The sequence below is a fragment of the Amphibalanus amphitrite genome, unplaced genomic scaffold (assembly GCF_019059575.1).
Source record: "Amphibalanus amphitrite isolate SeventyFive unplaced genomic scaffold, NRLGWU_Aamphi_draft 000400F_arrow, whole genome shotgun sequence".
NCBI lineage: Eukaryota > Metazoa > Arthropoda > Thecostraca > Balanomorpha > Balanidae > Amphibalanus > Amphibalanus amphitrite.
This window is the reverse complement of record NW_024881894.1, coordinates 358,889-379,894: the sequence shown is the minus strand read 5'-3', so window position 1 is coordinate 379,894 and position 21,006 is coordinate 358,889. Positions and strand designations below refer to the sequence as shown.

General features: G+C 55.1%; 1 protein-coding gene across 4 annotated transcripts in view; it reads right to left on the bottom strand.

Annotated features, from left to right (window-relative positions):
• Positions 1–21,006, bottom strand: part of LOC122390556 (SRSF protein kinase 3-like) — a 46,326-nt gene that overhangs the window by 17,539 nt on the left and 7,781 nt on the right. For all 4 annotated transcript variants that reach the window (XM_043383628.1, XM_043383630.1, XM_043383626.1 and 1 more), the window contains exon 2: positions 15,444–15,567. Coding sequence is in view for 1 of the 4 variants with exons in the window: in XM_043383626.1 (XP_043239561.1) it covers positions 15,444–15,567 (124 nt within the window). In the remaining 3 variants the exon portion in view is untranslated. The remainder of the gene's footprint in view (positions 1–15,443; positions 15,568–21,006) is intronic.

The following is a 21,006-nucleotide window of genomic DNA, read 5'->3' as shown; positions in this document are numbered from 1 at the left end:
GCAGACGTGTCGGTTGACTACAGCCACGCCCCCATCCCCCCTTCCCCTGAGGGGGCGGGTAGGGGTAGATCGATCCGCCGTCGAGAGGACCGACCGAGTTGGGATCGAGGCGACCAGCTGCCGCGGGGAAGGGAAGGGAGGTCTGACCGGCTGAGTAAGATCCGCGGCGACCAGCTGCCTACCGCCGCCGGCGTCTGACCGACAGCGGGTTATCAGTGCCCCTTACCGCGGTACTTTGACCTTCCTGTCAGCGGACTGCTATCAGTATTACCACCGGAGCAGTGCCATCCTTGCCGAGCGGCGGAGAGGTCAGTATTTCCGACACAAACAGCTGGTGAAAGAGGTGACCTCCGCATGAGTCAGACTCCTCCAACGGCGCAGCACTCAGCAGTCAGCGTCCCTCGCAGCTGGCGAAGCAGCGACCTCCGCCGCCGGCTGGAGATGACATTTTTCGGTCACCAGCAGCCGTCTCCGATCCGGGGAGTGACGGGAAGCAGCTGGCTGCACAGAGCTGCGCAGAGCCGCTGAGTCGTCGGCCGACCTTGGGTGGGCAGAGGATGTGACGCCGCCGCTCTACCGTCTCATTAGAGCAAACTGCGGCGAAGGGGTGGCAGCACACACTCGGGGAGCGGCCCGTGCGACCCTCAGTGGTCCCTGGGACAGCGCGGCGCCTCATGCTGGGGTGGGTAAATGTTTTACGGTCCGGGCGGCAGCTATAAACCAACGAGGGGCGTGCTGGCCACGAGCGAAAACACGGGACGTCAGAGGAGAAAACAGCGGCAGAGGCACGGCGCGCTCACGAACACGGAAATAAGCTGAGCCGGGGAGGTGTTACCAAGGTGCCTCCGACAGGCCCGCGGAAATCAGCAGGAAATCGGCCGCTGGGGAATACAGGCTGATGGAGCATTTACCCACATGGAGTGACTGGCAGGCAGAACGGTGGCGGCAGAGCTATCAGCCGAAACTCGTCCCTGGGAGTTAGCAGAGGAGTTAGCAATCATTCGCCTACTGCGGCCAGGCTATCAACACAATAGCAGCTCGCCAGAAAAACACGGCCTTGACACCCAACACGGCCTGGGGGAGCGCCAGCGGACGAATGGGTCATTTCAGTCAGCTATAAACGGTCCGGATGGGCCGGCAGACCCCACCATACGACAATAAGAGCGCGGCTAGGCCAGTCTGGGCCGGCAGACCCCACCATACGACAATACTAGAAAGTCCTAGGTCAGTCCGTTAGCCAGAAGCCGCAGTACAATGGCAAGACGCAAACAAAACACAACTGCGATATGTCCGGTGATCAGCCTTATGAATAGTTTTGAAACCTTCAACATTTCACACGTAGTCAGTGCCGATATCCGCTACTCCACAGCCAAGTACCTTGTAAATGGAATAATGCCTACCCCAGTACCCCATAACTGATTCAATAACAGTGGAAAGAAAAGGCATTACTCTGAATAGAGACAATGCTAACAATTATGTTGCACAAATATTGCGATTCCCAAGCCGTTTACGGCTGTGATTGTAGTCAGCAATTACGCTGTCTGCATCTTGTAAAACATCGTGACTGAATAGCTATATGAGGTACGGGAGCCTTCATCAGTGACTGCCACTCGGCGAATCGCAGGCAGACTTCATAACAAACAGCGCTGGAGCCCCCAATCCTGTCCTCAGGTGCGCGTGGCGGAGCCGTGTTCCACTGCTCAGTCCGGGCCCCGGGGCCCGGACAATGAACAGTGCAGGCCGCGCACTACCAGAACTCCAGTCGCCGGATCCGACACCGGCTAAGAACCGAAACACGTCATCACCGATCACCCACGGTGATGGGGTGGCCGGTGGGACGGACCTGATGGGAGATGGGGACGGGTGGTGGGATGGACCTGATGCTGGTGGGATCGGCAGGGTGGTGGGCTGCCCCTGAGGGGCTCTACCGCGCTGGGCAGGGCCGGAAATTACATAGAGTCACGTTCTCAGCTGATCGGGCCGGACCGACCGACAGCCGGCCGTGTTTGATTAGGAGGCCGCGCCGGCCACCGGCCCAGAAATGGTGAGTCACACTGAACTGGATCAGAATGGTTCGGTCCGGCGCCATGTGGTCCAGTCCGGTCTGATTTGGTCCGGACTGTGCCGGACTGGACTGCGTCTGTCGGGAGGTCATGGCGGCCGTCAGGGCTAAACAGAGTGGAACTGGCATCATTCGGCAGCCCAAGGACGGGAGGTCACAGCTCAGCCGCCAGAGAGGAGGGGTCGCCCAGCCAGGGGGAGAGGTCATCCAGCCATGGGGAGAGGTCACCTAACCATGGGGAGAGGTTACCTAGCCATGGGGAGAGGTCACCTAGCCATGGGGAGAGGTCATCCAGCCATGGGGAGGTCACCCAGTCATGGGGTCACCACTCAGTCGAGAGTGGGGGTCCACAGTCCACACCCATCATCCACCGCCCGGCTGCAGTGGAACAGCCATCGATCCTGTCGAGCGTCGCGTCATGGCGGCGAACTGGATTGGAGCGGTCACTACACGATATCGACTGGCGCGACACGACCCCAGACGTTCATAAACATCGCCACAAAACCGGCATTCATTCAACCCAGGCGGCTGTATTTGTCCACCTGGCGGACGCGTTATTTCAGCTGAAAATCCTTATCCCAAGAGCATCCACCACTTGTTCCATCCAACATCTCCTAGCGACACTGCATCACCCGACCGTCATCCCATGTTTCTCCAGTATCTTACACCCCGCTGCCGGCGAGTGCTCCCCAGGCCGCGCCGCCAGCCCAGTTTGGGGCGGCTCCGGTCAGCCGCCATCGGTCACCGGTCGTGCGTCACCCTAATAGGGCCGGCCGTGGCGCCGCGGACGGAGACTCGTGTCGATCGCGTGTCCCCGCGGACCGACGCGTGATGGCCACAACAAAGGGGTGGGCAGGGCCGGACGCCGCGCCCACCCGGGCACCGTGACGGTCCGCTCAGCGTGACGGCGTGCCGTGACGCGCAGTGACGCACGCTCTCCGGTGTGGGTGCCCGGTGCGTTCGGGTGTCGGGTGCTGCCGGCTGAAATAACGCCCGCGGCCGTGTCACCTCCAGGGGAGGGGCGGCAGAGATGCGCCGCTCCGCCCTTGAACTGGTTTAAACTCAACACCACTGAGACACTGCGACGGACCCACAAAAACCCGGGCGGCGCGCGGCGCACTGGGCAAAACCAGCCGTCTCGGGTACCGCGGCGGCGGCACGCAGCAACAGCGCGCAGCAGCAGCGCACGCCACCCGCCCTGTGTCTAAAGGTGGGAGGAACCGCCGTCACGCCACGCGACGGAAGGACGCAGCGCCCACCGACAGCCGAGGGCACCGACCACAATAACCAGGTCACCAGGTGGGTACAGGTGTGCCGAGGGACACCGGGAAACAAACGAAACGATGAACGAATAAGCAGCGGATAATAGCGAAAAAAACGGGCTGATAGGACAGCAGTGAATAATGCTGACCATGAGTAGCCATATTAAGACACCCTATGTTTGGAAGCGGAAGAAATTATCAACATCGGGTTCATCATAACGGACCGTTGCATGACTAAACCTGATTCGGTAAGGTGCAATGACAACACACGGGTTATCGACTCCTAGCGATCGCTCCAGTACCTACTACTGGATCACTGATGTTAGTTGTCGGACTTTCGTCCCCGTCTTGAGTTGAGATGTTAGTTTCACAACGTTTCGGCCAGTTACTTCTCCGGCCGTCGTCAGGTGTTCTCTGGCCCTTAGAAGGACCTGGATGTTGGTGGCGTTGCGCCGTACGCGTCATACCGTTCGAAAGCTCCTGTAGTCAGCGGGAATCGAACTCGGGTTTCCCCGGTGATAGTCCACGGTTCTAACCACTCCACTATCGAGGCAGACATCGTTATGGAGCTGGAAACTTGGTGTCATTTATCCCCCAGATGTTTTTGTGATTTCCTTAGTAGTGGGAGCCATATTGGGCTGATGTCAGCGCTTGGCTTGCTGATGGGGTTGCTAGCCAGCGCCATGTGTGCGGCTTCCTTGATTTTTCTGATTTTCCAGTGTGGCTCCTTGTCGATGATGGTGGTATCATCCCAAGCAGGTCTGTGATCTCCTTCAGACCATGCATGCTCCGCCACACCGGATTTCAGTGTTTCGCCTCGGATGGTGGCCTTCCTGTGTTCTTCGAGCCTGACCGCCAGTGGGCGGCCAGTCTCGCCCTTGTATGACCTGCCGCAGCTGCACGGGATGTCGTATATGCAGTTCTTTGTTTGCTCCTTGGTGGTTGGCGGTCTGACCTTTGTGAGTGACCTGCGGAGGGTGGTGGTACTTCTGAACACCGTCCTGATGTTGTATGCTCCGCAGATTCGCCTTAGCTTCTCTGACAGTCCTCTGTTGTATGGGAGGGATACTGTCGCGATTGGCTTATCCCTTGGTTGTTGTTGGGATGCTTCCTTGGGTTTGTGTTTCATGAAGCTCGTTGGCTCCCACTACTAATGAATGATGGCTCCCACTACTAAGGAAATCACAAAAACATCTGGGGGATAAATGACACCAAGTTTCCAGCTCCATAACGATGTCTGCCTCGATAGTGGAGTGGTTAGAACCGTGGACTATCACCGGGGAAACCCGAGTTCGATTCCCGCTGACTACAGGAGCTTTCGAACGGTATGACGCGTACGGCGCAACGCCACCAACATCCAGGTCCTTCTAAGGGCCAGAGAACACCTGACGACGGCCGGAGAAGTAACTGGCCGAAACGTTGTGAAACTAACATCTCAACTCAAGACGGGGACGAAAGTCCGACAACTAACATCAGTGATACTAACACCTCGTCTCAAGCATTCAGAAGAACTATACCTACTACTGGAATCGTAAATAACTGATCGACAAATCAACTGATGCGTGGCAAACATAAAAATTCTCAAATTCATATTTGTCCACTAAGCATTTCCAGAAAATGTAGGTTTCATTCATAATCTACGCTGTTCTGAACTGTTTATTTGCCATATGCCTATGGGTCGTTCCAACCACGGCGGAGCGGTATCACATGTGCCGATGTACCCATAGGGCGTGGGAAGACCCACCGATAACCCCAGCAGACTGTCAAGGCCGTCCATGATCGAAAGCCATGGTCCGCAGCCATGTAGCCCTACAGGGTGGAAAGTAATTACGCGAACATGTATTTTCTTACAATTTCGCCTGTCAGTGGAGATTTTGCATGAGCGCGGGCTGTTATGGAACATGACTGGTCGTGTTTGTTGTCGCCTCATCTAACAAAAGTGACCTTACTTTGAAAAATGACTTGGAAGGTCTACAACACCTCTCGGCTTCGAGTGGTGCTGACGCCATACGCTGCTCAAGACCAAAATGGGCAAAGAGATCAATTTGAAGTTGCCAGGGAAAGCGTTTGTGATTATTTTGGCTGGATTGGTGCGGAAGGGACTCGGAACGGTCTCGGCACCAGCATTACTCAATTACACGTTTGGTTGAAGCATAATAAAACTTAAGAGGACATAAAAAGCAAAGCCGTTGGCGGCAGTAAAACCTCGGCGGATTCAGGCGCCGAATGGGTGGTCACCATTTCCGCGACCAAACGACAACAGTCGACCCGAAAACAGGCGAAATGGTTTACTTTGGCCGGGTACCCCATCTAAGATATCACGATTCATACATAAATCCGTGAAAATTCGAAAATCAAGCCGTACAAACAATCGAGATGGCCAAAATTCATGAATTAACAGCAGGATTGTCAATTTAAGTTTTCTTAAGACCGCCAAACCTGAACAGAGGAGGACAGGCAGCTGGCTTTGTGGTTGGGTGAGACATCTTCGAAGCTATTTCATCCGTCAAACCTGCAGAACAACGCGTTGAGGGCTGCTGATGCGTCCGACGTCCCGCCCGTGCCAACCTTCAAACATCCGGCAAAGGAACACACATCAGCGTGTTATGAGCGCCCGGATGGTGTCAGAATTGCATGTAGTGACCAACAAGGCCACAAAAAATAAAGTATACGACTAGTGGAACATCCTTCCAGACGAGTCTCTATCTAATCCATCAATGCACCAAAAGGGGCAAAATGATTGAGCGCACTTTTGTGCCCGACGCAAAGAAACTCTTCTTCATGATTAAGTCCTTCCTCTCACGGCCAAAAAGACGCAAGACTGGTGCTTTGAGAACCCGTTCTTCTTCTGGGCATATAATGGTCAATCTGGGAATAGCCCAGACCTCAATTTAATCAAAAATACCCAGGCGACTCTTCAGGAGAGCGTCTAAGAGCTGCTAGTAGCCACTAACATCGATTGCCTCACCAGACAGCTCCAGGAGGCGTGGACTAAGCTTTGGCCAACAGTGCTTGACATGCTCATGTCAATTATGCCTGAACGCCTTTGTCAGTGTATCGCACATAATTAGGAATATATAAAAAGATGAAATTTTCATGTCACCGCCGCTTTTTCCATTGCTATAAGACGAAAAAGTATGTTCGCGTAATTACTTTACACCCTGTAATCCCCGTCCCGCTGTATGTCCTAACCGCTGTCCTTCCGTCTGACCCGGCCGCTGTCCTGCAGTGAACCGTCCCCGCCCTGCTGCAGGCCGGGCAGTGGCGCACTGCGTCCCCGTCCCAGCCAGTGGCAGCTGCACGGACCAGTCTGGCCAACTTAGACGAGGGCGGGGACAGGGCGTGCCGTGACAGTCAATTCCGACACCACAGCTCGGCAGACTGCCTGCTATCACCCGCCCCACGGCGGCGTGACCCGACCTCACCCCGTCACCGCCACCTCCGGCCCAGACACCGACACCGCCACCGATACCGACACGGGCGTCCCGCACTTTCACGGAGGCGTGGCCGCTTCGTGTGTGGAAAGAGTGGAGGTTTATACCCACAGCAGCAGCGCCGATCTGGTCTGAGGCGGCGACGGTCTGCGGTGAGCTGGGTCAACTGGGGTGCCAGCTGAGGTCAACTGGGCGAGATGTCACCAACTACACCGGTCCCACAGCCAGCTCTCATCGTGGTTCACACGGCAGACCGCGGACCACGGACCAGACCATGGACCACCGACCACCGACCACGGAGCGCCGGCCGGCACGCGCCGCCCCCACCCGGCCGACCGCCCGCGGCGAGCTGCGCTTCCCAGCGGTGAGCGGTGAATGGCGCCGGCCGGCACGGAGTTATTACCGGCCGCCGAGCGCCGACCATCTCACAGAGCAGTGGGAGCGGAGAGACCGAGTAGCCGAGACGAGAGAGCCCAGCGCCGCACAGCTCCGGAGACCAATATCACAATAGCAAACCTTGATACTGCGACTTTCAACAAGCCGGAGCTTTTGAAGGAGTATCCAGGCTACTGAGCACATGTTCCCGGCGCCCATGCGCAACTCAAATAACGTAAATGAAAACAAAATAATGAGCACCGACTGTCAGCATACGGTCGCTTAGCCTCGCCAAAAGCCGTCAAATCCTACTCATGACATTTGGGCTCGGCTGAATCGCCAAAGCCGCTCAGAGATTGCGAGGTGAATCCCCATGGAATTGGCCCCTGGCCATCAGAGTGCGGAGGCCGTTCTGCTGAATGGGGGATGAGCTCCGACCGACCCCCTCAGTGCCGGAGGCGGTACAAAGCAATGCTACACCAACCCGACCAGCCACAGATTTGACGGGTCGGCGACGAGGTGCGCGATCTATAGACCCTCAGGGAGCGGCGGGCGGCGCGGACAGAGCCGGTGACGGCGGACCGATCTATGGACGTCCGGATAGCAGTGAGCAACACGAGGAGAGACGGTCGGCAATCTATAGACCGCTCCCTCAGAGCCTTTAACGCCGCGGGTAAAACCAGTGAAGGGCTGTGATGTATGGAACCCTTCCTCAGAGCCTCCAGCGCTGTGTATAGAATCAGCTATTGATTGCTAAGTGCAGGACAGATCCCTAAGAGCGTCCGGCGCCTCAGGCAGAACCGGTGACTGCCGGCGATCCATAGCCACCGGGGAGCTGGGAGAGGGCGGGGGCGCAGAGCCGGTGACGAGCCGCGGCGGCCGCCCCGTCACCTAGGAGATGCGGCGCCGACACCGCCCTGCGCCGGTGTCGGCCGGCTCCGGGCCTCAGTAGCCGGTAGACACCGGATCGTTCCCAGAAAAAGAGGCTCCAGACATAGACAGTCGGCCGGCCGCCCGCGCGGAGCTGCCGTACGGCCGTCGACGGTAGAAATCCGCAGTCCAACATTGCGCCGCAGGTTCACACAACGTAATTTCACCCTTGGCAAATGATGTCATTTCACCCACGGCAGGAGGCTAATGATCAGGCATCTAAATGTGAAAAGTATTGGTTTCCCGTGTGCATTACGTTTTAACATCTAGCTATGTTACAACATGATGCAACAACGAAGCCGAGGGTACGCCATTGAGGACATTCAATGTCGTTGATGGATCGTAGCAGCCCGAAAACAAACTCACTTTGCATTAACATCATTTGGTTAGTTGCATCATTTCATCATTCATACGCCGCACGACCTGTAATGGATCACAGACGTGCCTGAATACCAAACCACACACCATGCATACGGGGTCCAAATAGCGCGGCATCGTAAAAGCACACTAACATCGACATTGAAACGAGGCTGGAGGACCATGCCTCTGCAATGATAGTGTGGTCTAGCATTTAGATATGTTCAAGAACCGGCATACCCAATACCCATTGCTAAGTCGAAAGCGAATTTAGCTAAGCAATGATGAAACACATCAATATACTGGGAGAATTAAAAGTGAATCCCTCATTTATCCACAAAACTGAAGCACTCAATCGATAATCACCCACAGTCGAACAAACAAACGCCGGGAAATATTTTCGCCAACAGACAGAAACAATGCGGTCACAGGGACAATGTTCACATAGAGAAACAATGCGACCAACATTAATCAGCGGACACAGCGTGTGTGTGTACGCTGCCGCCACAGCGGGCAACCGGTGGGTACCGACTCGTCCAGATCCGGGTAATAATGAGCACCGACTTTTAACCGTCGGCACGGCGGATAACGAGCGGCACGCCGGCCGATCGGTCGACCTTCGCACACCAGCGGCCGTTCGGCAAACGTCGCCGCCCCCGTCATCAGGGGGTGACCTGCACACGTCAGGGGGTCAGCAAACACCACCGCTGTCCATCGCAGCACCGATCCAGCCGGTACGGGTGCCGACACAGGTCGGTCAGATGTGACGGTACGCCCGGAATGGCAGGAGCTGCAGTGCACAGTCAGACAGACCGCACGGTACGTGATGAGCAGGTGATCCAGCCCGCCGCGCGGCACAGGGGTCCAACCCGCGCCAACTCGGGCAAGTTTGGCACCGGCGGCGGCCGCCCCGCCGTCACGCGTCGGTCGTATGCGCCGCGCCGGCAGCTGGTTGGCGTAATATCGCAGTCGGCGGCGCTGGCCGGAGTCGGTCCAGCTCCGCGGGTCGCGGGGCCGTCAAACAGACACCCGGCGTGTCACTGCGCCGGCAGCCGACAATATCGCTGGAAATAACAGCTTCTGACGACCAGCGCAGCTTCATCGAATGCCAATCAAAACCTACGTGCGTCTTATGAACACATGATCTCCAATCTGGGGCTATCTGCGCTGCGCTAGTTCCAGCGTGAGGCCGTCCGGAGCGGCGCGACTCGGCGGCTGCCCGGCCCCAGCCCAGACGGCCAGACGGCAGGGCGGGGCTGGAATGTGGAGCGTTTCGAGGCTGTGTGAGCCGCTCGCAGCCGGCGGTCCCGGCCGGAGCGGAGCTGCGGGCCGGCGGCCGGCCAGACCAGACCCGGAGCTGGGTCGGCTGCTGGGACGGACTCAATCGAGCCTCCAGTTCTCCCTCCCCAGACGTCTTCACCAGGGTAACGCCAGTCAGGTGTTCAGTAAGCTGCCGCCATCTCCGTACCGCCCGTCACGCAGGGAGGTCAGCGACCGATAGCCGGCGGAGACGCTAATGAAGCGCCAATATCGGCCGCTCATCCAACCGCTACTCGGTGCTCACACACAGCCGCACGGCTCCATCTCCGCGGCCACACGGCTCCATCTCCGCGACTGGCCTCGGAGCGAACGGCTCCCCGCTCCGAGCACGATATACTGTCCGCCTCTGAGTATCTCGGTCACGAACGGGGCCGGAACCTCGTGACGACCCCGACCACCACATCGCCGAGGTAATATCCCGGCTTCTGCGAGGGCGGATTAGTGGGGCGATGGGCCAAACAAGGAGGAATGCTGAAGCCAACGATCACCGAAGCTACGTTGACTTTTCTGAATCAATGACAAAGGCGGCAACGCGCAAATACCTATGTCACTGGCGAAGAAACTGATGAGGTGAACGCGTTTGCCAGTGTCAGATCACAGCTGATTCGGAGCCAGCTAACCATGTGTGCGGTCACCTCGGTCCCTTCTCACAGCTGGTGGCTCCTTTCACTTCCCTGGCTGTTCCGACCCGTGTCTCTGCCCAGGGGCGCGGCTCGGATTCCGGCCCGGCCACAGCGGCCGCCTCCCTGACCAGGTGAATGGAGCTGTGCGTAGGAAGGAGCGTGGCAGGGCGCCTCCGACTCTGGGCGGGGGCGGGGGCGGGGGTCCGTGGGTGTCGTACCGAGGTCATCGTCGCAGCAGCGCGCCCATTCAGACCAGCCGGCACGCGAGTTACCTTCGGCACTGCAGCACGGGCCCGGCCGATCAGCCGGCCGATAATGCCCTCTGTTTGGCTCCAGAAATAGTATCGGCCACGGTCCAAACGTGGCGGCGCTAAATATTTGCGCGCAGTCTCAACTGGACTTCCGCCGTTTACGCTGTGCTCGCTGGGGTCTGCGCCGCTCAGCACAGGCGGCTCGCCGTATTACATCAGTCAAGCCGGACCGGCGGCACGGAATATGGGTCGCAGGCCGGCGCACCGCTGCTGACAACGCTCAGCACACTCGGTCTTATCCGCTGCGGTCACCGCGATCCGGTCCCGATCCGTCAAAAGCCCACCACAAGCCGTACGTCTTACTGGCACCGCGATAATGCCTACAACGGGTTCAAAGTCGAGTTGCAACTAACACAGTCCGGCGCGGAGACAGAATGTTCCGACGGGATAAGTCACGGAACGACGATCAACTCGCAAAAAACGGCACAGCTCGAGCCGATAAACCAGACCAAAACAGAACAGTCTGAACACATCCACGTTCGCTGGCACATTTTCACCGCTGAGTCCGTACCCTTGGCGTCAGTGTCCTCGCCTGGTTTCAGTACAACAGTAAGGGCGCACAGACACCGTGTCCGCCCCGGCCGGGCGGCGCCGCCGGCCGCTGGCGGGCCCGGTTCCCACCCCGGCCATCGGCACCTCCCCCGCGCCGCCCCGGCCCCACCAAATCAGCGGCCGGCCGGCACCAGCCAGCCGCTGAGCCGTCAGTGACCGGCCAGACGTCCGTAACGTCCACCCGGCCACGCGCAACGGCCGGAAAATCGACCTTATGGTATTGCCACTGCACAGTGCACAACGGTGTAATGTGCGGAGTGTACAGGCCCTTGAATTGGCACTCATTCTAGATAAGACACAACCTCTTCGCGGTACGATCACACAAACAAAGGGCTAAGACGCGACGGCTAGAAGGAATGTCCTGGGAAGCGTGGAAACGGCAGCTTCACGAACCTATTACCGGATCTTGTCATGGTCATAAGTCATAACCAATGGCGACAATTGTGAACCTTCAGAGAAATTAAAAACTCGTAATAAATGGATCGACAGCTGACAACGTTCAGACATCGCCAAAGTGTTTGTTCAAGACGCACACAATGAATCGCGGAAATGTAAGCCGCCGTACCGCAGAACGCTCAGCCACTTGTGAACAGGGCGGATACCGTATAAACAGCTGCAGCGCTCACTACAGCAGTACAGCAGCTGAGCCCGGTCCACGGATTGGGGCCGCCCCGCCCCGCACCAACTGCGACGGTACCAGCCGACCGGGAAGGAAACGGCGCACCCAAGAGCCGTGCAAATACCACACTGTTATACCCGAGCCTGGCGCGTTGAAAACGAAATAGAATATCACCTACTCCATCAGAGGTAAAAGCGTAAGTATGAACACGATTTTGCACATAATCTTTTAAGAGTATCCCTGAGCCGAGCTTTTGGAGGAAAACTCGAGCGCATCTCTGTCGCACCATTCAGACAACAGCCATTCCTCCGATATACCGTGGACACCCTCTCCTGGTCACCAGTCGCCCGTCCCGGTCGCCCGTCCCCTCCCTAGTCCCTACCCCCGCAGCCGACCTCTGGCGTGTCTCGGCGGCCGCGCCACGCCCCTGGTCGCCGGCCGCCGGGGCTCGGTCACACTGCGCAGTGCACCGGGCGGGGTCGCTGCACTGCGCCACAGAGACACGGTAGCGCCCGGCCGGCCGGCCGGCCAGCGGACACAAACACTGCACATGGGCGCGGGACATGCCGCCGACGCGTGGCCGACGGCAGGGGGGGGGAGACAGCCACGAGCCCCGATTTAGAACTGACAGAGTGAAGAGCTTATAGAGTCGATCGCTACAGTTGCACGAAATTGTGCAGGACACTGCACGGAATACCTACTAAATTACGAGCGTATAAGTAAGTCAGACATTTACATCCAGGTGATTTACAACGTAAATTTCCATGCATTCACTAATGCCAACAAACGGCTAGAAGGAATCCGTTACAGAACGGTAAATTTCCGCCCCGCCGGCCCATTAATTTAGGGACGAAGGTCACCATATTGATACACTGTTTACCAGTTCCGCATTGACAAATGCGCAGCGACCGGTCTACATCGTGTTCAGCATAGCCTACGGCACGAGGTGATGGAAAATTACGTCATGCAAACGGGATGCGTCATACCAACGTAACGATCAGCGGAAAGTTACGAACGTGAGATCCTACCCCTAAAACCTCCAGTCGCCAAGATAAACAAACTTATCTGCAGACCGCATTACCCTGCCTAAAAGAGGACCCAGCGACCTCGATACACATACACGACGGAAAACCGTCTGCATAGATCATCAGTCTGCCTAGCTGCTCTCCAGTCCCGCGGAATCAGCAGGCTCTGAGCCCAGTCCCGGCATCCTCTGATCCCTTCCACACACACCCAGCCCCCGTCCATAGCGCACGGCACGGTTCGTCGGAAGGTCATCTCAGGCTCAAAAGAAACGGTATATACCATTCGAAAGCTGACGGCGAGCTGAATCTAAAAATGTATTTTTTATCAAAATCGATCGATGGCCTTTTTTGAAAATTGCGTTTTTGTAAAAACTTAATAATCTTTTATTCAACGGACTGTCCCGGACATTCTTGAAAACATAAACATGTATTTTTGAGTTCCAGTGAAAGCTGAACATCAAAAGAACAATATTTAGCGAAGCAATATTTCCAAACATTAATATGCGTCTCCCACAGCCCACAATAAGGCGCAATCACACAGCTCAGTGTCACGATGGACCAAAGTCAGCCACACAGAAGCGTGAAATGACCCTTATCGACTCGCAGACCCGGCGCTCTCGGCCCGCCTGACCGGCCACGGAAAGAACGTTCGGCTCTCGTTCTACTAAACAAATGTCATATTTGTCACTTTAACTGTCCACATCGCTATTAAAGTTATTCAGGATACCTGTGAAGAAAATTAATTGTTCTGCTCGATTTACAACATGCTTTAATTTACATTTTTCTTATGCGTGTTTTGTTCCATCCAGCTGCGATCAGTGCCCGCGCAGGGGAAGTGAGCGGGGTTTCACTGTCAGAGGCTGTACTGGTGACAGCTGCTCGGCCGTGCGACCGGTCAAAGGTTACCCTGCCCCGCCGGGCGCTACCCCCACTCCACCCGAGCTGAGGCCGGTGCAACCTCTGACATTTCAGCGCGGCCAATTTTCCTTATATGGGCATGATACCAAGCTCAATTGAGCAAAGTAGACATGAACAAATGCAAATTAATGCATGATGTGAAGATTACAGAACAATGAATTTTCTTCACAGGTATCCTGAATAACTTTGATAGCGATGTGGACAGCTAAACTGACAAATATGACATTTGTTTAGTAGAACGAGAGCCGAACGTTCTTTCCGTGGCCGGTCAGGCGGGCCGAGAGCGCCGGGTCTGCGAGTCGATAAGGGTCATTTCACGCTTCTGTGTGGCTGACTTTGGTCCATCGTGACACTGAGCTGTGTGATTGCGCCTTATTTTCGGCTGTGGGAGACGCATATTAATGTTTGAAAATATTGCTTCGCTAAATATTGTTCTTTTGGCGTTCAGCTTTCACTGGAACCCAAAAATACAGGTTTATGTTTTCAAGAATGTCCGGGACAGCCCGTTGAATAAAAAATTATTAACCCTAGAACGCCTACGGGGGGGGGGTTGTATCAACCCCCCCCCCCCCTGAGGTTTTTTCGAAGTGCACGCTAAACGGCTTGTCGTAGCGGGCTGAAATTTTCAATACCCTCTGGGGCAACCTTTGCGCATCTTTTGCCGAAAAAAAAATTGATCGGGTCATGTCAGGTCACGGAGTTATGACGTCATAAGAGGTACAGCCTCCGGCCGGATTTTCACAAACTGAGTGCCAACGCCCGAGGTTTCCTGCCGGTGGTACGGACATCGGTTGATGGATCGTGATGAAACTTCCCATGCTTGTTGGGGCAAGTATTGGCTATCATATGGTATAAGAAATTTGACCGGGTCAGGTCAGGTCACGGAGCTATGACGTCACAAGAGGAACAGCGTCCGGTACTATTTTTGAAAAGCGCCCGAACCACTATTTTGCTAATTCTTGTCACCTCAATGGGAATATGCAGAAATATTAGCTTCTATAGGGAGCAAATGGACCTCCCAAATCCAAAAATACAATCAGATTTCAAAAATTTAAATTTTGATTTTTCGAATTTCTGCCGCCGACTGTGACCTTGCCGACTTCCGGCGCTCCCAACGCGCCATTTTTAGAGCTAGGGAAACGAAATACATACCAAACGATAGAGAATTGATCAAGGAACACGATAGTGAAGGTTTCAAGTCGATATCTCCCACCGTTTTGCCGCAATCGCCGCCGAAAGTTGAAAAAAAGTCTATTTTTCCGAAAATTTGACCTTTGACCGGTCAAAAGAAGGTCAAATGTTGACCTAGGACCAAAAAATATACCACCAATCGCGAGATCTCGTTGAGAGCAATCCGTTGGTTTTTTCCGCTAAGCTCTACGACCTTCCGTTTCGAAACGGCAGGGGGGGTCGTAACAACCCCCCCCCCCCCCTGGTCGTTCGTGTTATGAGAAATGGCCTGGTCGTGCGAGGGTTAAGTTTTTACAAAAACGCAATTTTCAAAAAAGGCCATCGATCGATTTTGATAAAAATTACATTTTTGGATTCAGCTCACCGTCAGCTTTCGAATGGCATATATCGTTTCTTTTGAGCCTGAGATGACCTTCCGACGAACCGTGACGGCCCTCGCGTCGGTGACGGACAGTGGGACCCACCTATTGTTGTCGCCGTTCTTGTGCTGGTTGTTGGCCCGGTCGCCGGTCGCCTGTGACTGGATCTGCTGCTTGATCTTGGCCGTCGGCCGCTTCGGCCGTTTCTTCTTGGCCTGAATGGCGCGCACTGCGAAAACACAGGGGCGGCAGTGTCAGAGATGTAAAATGGTGGGCAGTAATGATAGATATGTGCCTCTGGTGACGAAAGGAACAATGGGAACTTATATAAAAATAGGGACATCATAGGATAGCCACAAAAGCAAACATAGGTGCTGCAGACGTGGAACAATAATATGTTATAGTCTGGATGTTTCGGGCTTATTTGCTGCTAGCCAAGACAAGTCCGATAAACGAAAGTGAGCTGAAACCATGACCAAGGCACCCAAGCGCAACTAGATATAGCACAATCAAATGCACAATTAAAAGCGTGAGAAACAAAAGAAATTCCATTCATCGTAAGGTTGGCTAATGGAATCTAACCCAGAAACGTAAACTGGGTCAACTCGGCATTTCACACAAATACTTTAATCTGATAAAGCCAGCCGGACCATTCATCTTCTAAAAACAAACTAACTGTAGCGTCACGACTGTCTGCTCCGCCACCTCGAGTAAGACGCCGCGCGGGCCATCGATTCCACCGCCCGTCACCGGTGACTGGCGTGACAATCCACTGCCGTCACAGACTCAGCCGAACGTCCCGCCGGACACGGCAGCGCACACGGCACGCCGCCCCAGTGACGTCAGAGCTGTGACGTTACTGGTATAGCCGCCGGGCCCATCCATCTCGGGCGCACCTGTCGCGCGCGGCGCTGGGCGGGTCCCGTTACCGCGGCCGGCCGGAGTCACGAGCTGAGGTGAGGAGGCGAGCGCAGCACCCACGGAGGCGGCAGGGCGGACCGAGGCGTGGGACCGCCGCCTCCGGGCTCCGACAGACCCAGAAACGGGCTGCGGAGAGATGGAGACTGGGAGTGGGCGGCGGGACGGCTGGCAGGCGGGAACAGCTGGGATACTGGGGCCACAGACATTCGGGGATGACGAATCGAGATAGAAAAGGCCAAAGGGTTCCTGGTCGGAGTCACAGAGATATCTTCCTTTGTGACAAGGACAGCGAGATTCAAGCATGGCTGAGGGACAGAGGCAGAAGGCCGAACAGACATGTGGGGACAGACGCAGCTGCGACGAGAGAAGGCGCTGGTATGGTCGGTATGGTCGAGATTCTAGCTTTGTCCCAGTAACAGCCTGGCAGCCACCCATCAGACAAGGTGTCGGCCTGTCTCCGGTCACGGTAGTCGAGCCGCCAGGGCCCTGGTGGCTCGACCTGCAGTCCTCACCCTGCAAAATGAGGACCGAGGACGCAGCGCCAGTCTCCGTTCTGCAGCTGGTGGTTCTGAAGGAGGCCGGGAGGCCGGGACCACGGGAGGAGGCCTGGACCACGGGAGGAGGCCTGGACCAGGGAGGAGTACCACGCGCTGTGTGTCGGAGCGTGGGCACCGGCCGAAGGACAAGTCGAAACATCGCGGAAACGTGGCACGATAATCGCGAATTGCTGCTCAAACTGGGGATACCAGCGCTCCGAAACAGCTCATTTTCATAACACGCACACAAAAAAAAACTTCTGACAGAGGCCAGAGCAGTCCCTCACAAAGTGCCATCACGAGCCTGATCAGCACACCGGCGGTCAGGTCGCAGTCTCTGCCTTAACACCTCAGCCCGGTATTCGTTCCGCCGCAGTCCGAAGTTGCTGCCAGTCACACGGTCCCGTACCGTACTGGCTCGCAAATCGCCGCCGCTCATCAGTCGGTGCGACTCGGACTTCGCCGGTGGTCCCGGCAGCGGCAGCCGGGCGTCAGCCGTGTGATCGCCGCCCCTGTCCGTAAACACGGACCGGTAGTCGGCCGGTCGGCGGCCCCAATACCGACAGACACCACCGGCGGCCGACCGGCGCCGCCCACCGTCCGACACACAAACTGGACAGGAGCCATTACCGCGTCCATACCCGCCTCTGGGAGCAGACGGGCTCAGGCATCGAGGTATGCACTCTCTGAATCAGCCATACTAGACCTCACACCAGACCGAGAGGCGAGAGCAGCCGCCTTCACCACCGCTGGCGCAGGCGCCGCCACCCAGTGATTCAGACAAACTGCGTACATTCGAGATACAAATCGCAAAACAGCGCTGTGTTGACTGCCAAAGCTCGGGTGTCCTTTCGTGTCTGTTCGTCTGTCTGTTTGCATATCTTTCCGTCCGCATCTTTGCACGGACCAGCCGTGCCTCGCGCCGTCCGGTCGTGTTATCCGTACACAATGCCAGTGCCCGGGACGGTGCTCCCGTCGTCTCCGCCGGCCGGTGCTGGCCGCTATTCCTGGTCGCTCACACAGGCGACACCAGCCGGCCCGGCAGGCGGCCGCCGCACCGCGCGCGCGCGCGCTGACGTTCATTGGCACCGGCCGACGCGCCGGCGACGGTCAAGGGCGGCCGTGGCGGCGCTGCGATACGGTGCTGACGTCACCACCGGCGCCGCAGGGGCAAAGACCGGCGGGGTACGGCTGGGGCCCGGGGACGGGGCACGGCTGGGGCCCAGGGACGGAGCACGGCCAGGGCTCTGAGCCGAGCTGCTGAGCTGAGCTGGGAGTGAGCTGTGGCCCCTACTCAGGGTGAACTCCCAGAGAACCACAGCTGTGAAAAACATGGCTACGACAAGAGAGCGATGGCAGCAGGGCTACTTTGACTGGCTGCGGTGTATATCGGCGAGCTACTCATCACCCAGGGCTGTGGGATCCAGCCCGCGCGTGGGAACCGCACGTCTCGGCCAGCGCCCAGATAGCGCACAGCACAGCTGGCACTCCTAGGAACGTCAGACACTCTGCTGAGGCCTTGGGCAGGGGTCGCGGGGTCGCGCGAGGTTAAACGGTCTGCTGCGGCGGCCAGCGGGTCACCACCTCTGGTGACGCCAGACGAGGCGCGCCGCTCTCCTCCTCTCGGCTGGCGCGCGGCCGCCTCCCGGGCCGTCCGCCGGCCGGGCCGCGGTAACGGATCGGCGGCATCACCGGCGGCTCGCAGGCCGCTGACGGTGATTCAGACCGCCGGACCGGCGCGGCGGACCGGAGCCCAGCCACCGCCGCCGGACGGCACGCACCGGCTGACCGGAGTCGGACCTCCAGACTGGACAGACGGCTTGATCCGTCTCCAGCGGGAGTCGGGACAGAGTCTGATGATCCGTCCACCTACAACAGACTTACCACACTGTGCTCTGTGGGCCACGCTCACTCTGTTAGAGACGCATCCACCAATCTCAGACGGGAGCGGTGGGCCGATCTGCCGGGCTGGACCGGGCCGGGCCGGCGGACGGTCGATCAGCTGAGCGGAGACGGCCGACCGGGCGGGTCTCACCGCCGGCCGGTGGAAGGATAGACCGGGAGCGCGAGATGGCCAGCCAGCCATCGATGAAAGGCCCGCAATGGACTGACTGGATGGTGATGGGGTACCTACTGGTAGATCTCACTCTGATGTCAATCAATAAAGATTAATGACATAACTGGGCCAAAAGATTACAAAAGTGTCCATAGAGATCTACAGGAACAAAGCAATTCATCAAAGTATGCATCAGCTTTCACAATTTGACTTCTATTGAAGGTATACTTCAGCAATCAGGATCTTGTAGCTATAGAAACCAGTAATCTTGGGCACTATATACCTAGGTAATACACTGTTTTTATCACACAAGATCCCAAATAGCAGCCAAAACTAGCACTATACAAATGTCATATTACTTGGTAATTCATTTTGTTAGTTTATCAAGTTAAGAGTAGCCATTACGTAACTCTAAGGGCATCACCATGTTATAACTCCCCTACTGAGAAAAGGACATAATGCATAGGTACCCAGTGTTATAAAAAAATAAGCATATAACTTAAGGTAAAGTAAAAAACCATCCAATCATTGCAGGGACTTAACATGTTTTCAAGTTATCCTAAAAATTATGTACATGATTCTACAACTTTGACCTTTAAAAACATGCAAACAAGGCATTGTAAAATGCAAACAAACTCTTCAGCTTGGAAACATGCTATAGGTAGGTAATTCATATTTATAGCAGACACCTTATGAAGGATCACAACTGGGTCTAACACTGCTTGAATCCATCATAGTTGACAAAATCCTCAGTGAAACACATCATTGCCAGCATGAGCTGTGGCACTTTGTTCTCATTAGCTGCAACATTTCCTACTGATGGAAGTTTTAGGGAGATCAACTTGAAAGAGGCTGCCTGCAGGATGTCAAAATATAAACATTATCTTTCTGATGAATTTCAAAAATAAATAAACAATAATCAAAGGGATATCCAAGCATCAATGATAACACTCTTCCCCCCTCCCCAAATGACCAACATTTTATATCCTAGAGCAGCCAAAAACAGCATAAGCAAGCAACTCCTCACTGCACTATGCATCCTAATCTCTAACTGAACCAGATAAGGGTATCATCATATTGAATTCAAGGCAGTGATCTGATAATGGCTATGTTAGAGTTACATGTAAGTTGACATCTATGATCTAGCATGGGTATTGACTTTTCCTGATAAATATTTGGTAAGTGCCTATCTAGAACTTAAGTTTGCATGTTATATGTAACACCTAGCATATTTAATTTTTCATTAAGTATTAGGTAAGTGCCTTAAACTTTAGTTTATTTGCTTCACACAATGAATATAGCACTGAAAATATATGTCACTTAAAGGAAATAGTTCACTTTCACGAAATTATTTTTTTTGCAATGGATTTATGATTTTTTATGTTCAAAATGATCAGCAAAGAAAATAAAACCTAATTATAACAAAAGATTATTTTCTATATTTTGATATAGGAAGAACTTTTCAGTTTCTGTAAGGCACACGCGATCCAGTATGAAAAGAGCATGGGTCCCGAAAATTCTTCAGAACCTAGAGAAATTATCGCGGCCACCGGCATTTGGGCGATCTGCTGCTGCTGAATGTCCTTATTGATCAGTACGAGAATTTCTCTAGAGTTCTCGTAGATAATTTCTCTAGTTTCTGAAGAATTTTCGGTACCCATGCTCTTTTCATACTGGATGGAAATATATGCAAGGCACACATCCTCAACGCAAGACACCTTTTTCGGGACGAGAAATAGAATATCTTTGCCTAGGGTGATCGTTGGGCTGTAAAAGCTCCTGATTTATGCTCGTCTCAGCCCAGGCTACGGAACTGCTATTCCAGTTCAAAACCCATGTTAAAAAGTGAACTATTTCCTTTAAAGGGACCCTCCCACCTTAACATTAGTTTTGAGTTGAGATAGCCAAGTTTGCGGCCAGGCTCAGAAACCACCATTTATCCTGGTCGCAACCCCCGCAGCTTTATGGTGTTCAAGAAATTTCTTCCCTTTACTTGCAGGGTGGGACCAGCTTGGTCCCTATCTCTTAACCATTATGGGAATCTGATGACGTCATCAGGCTTTCGAACGTCCGTTAAATGTTTGACTAAAACGTTTTGTAGCACGCGGTGGTATATGCTGCTTTGCGCGCAACAAATGCCGCACTTTCAAATAAA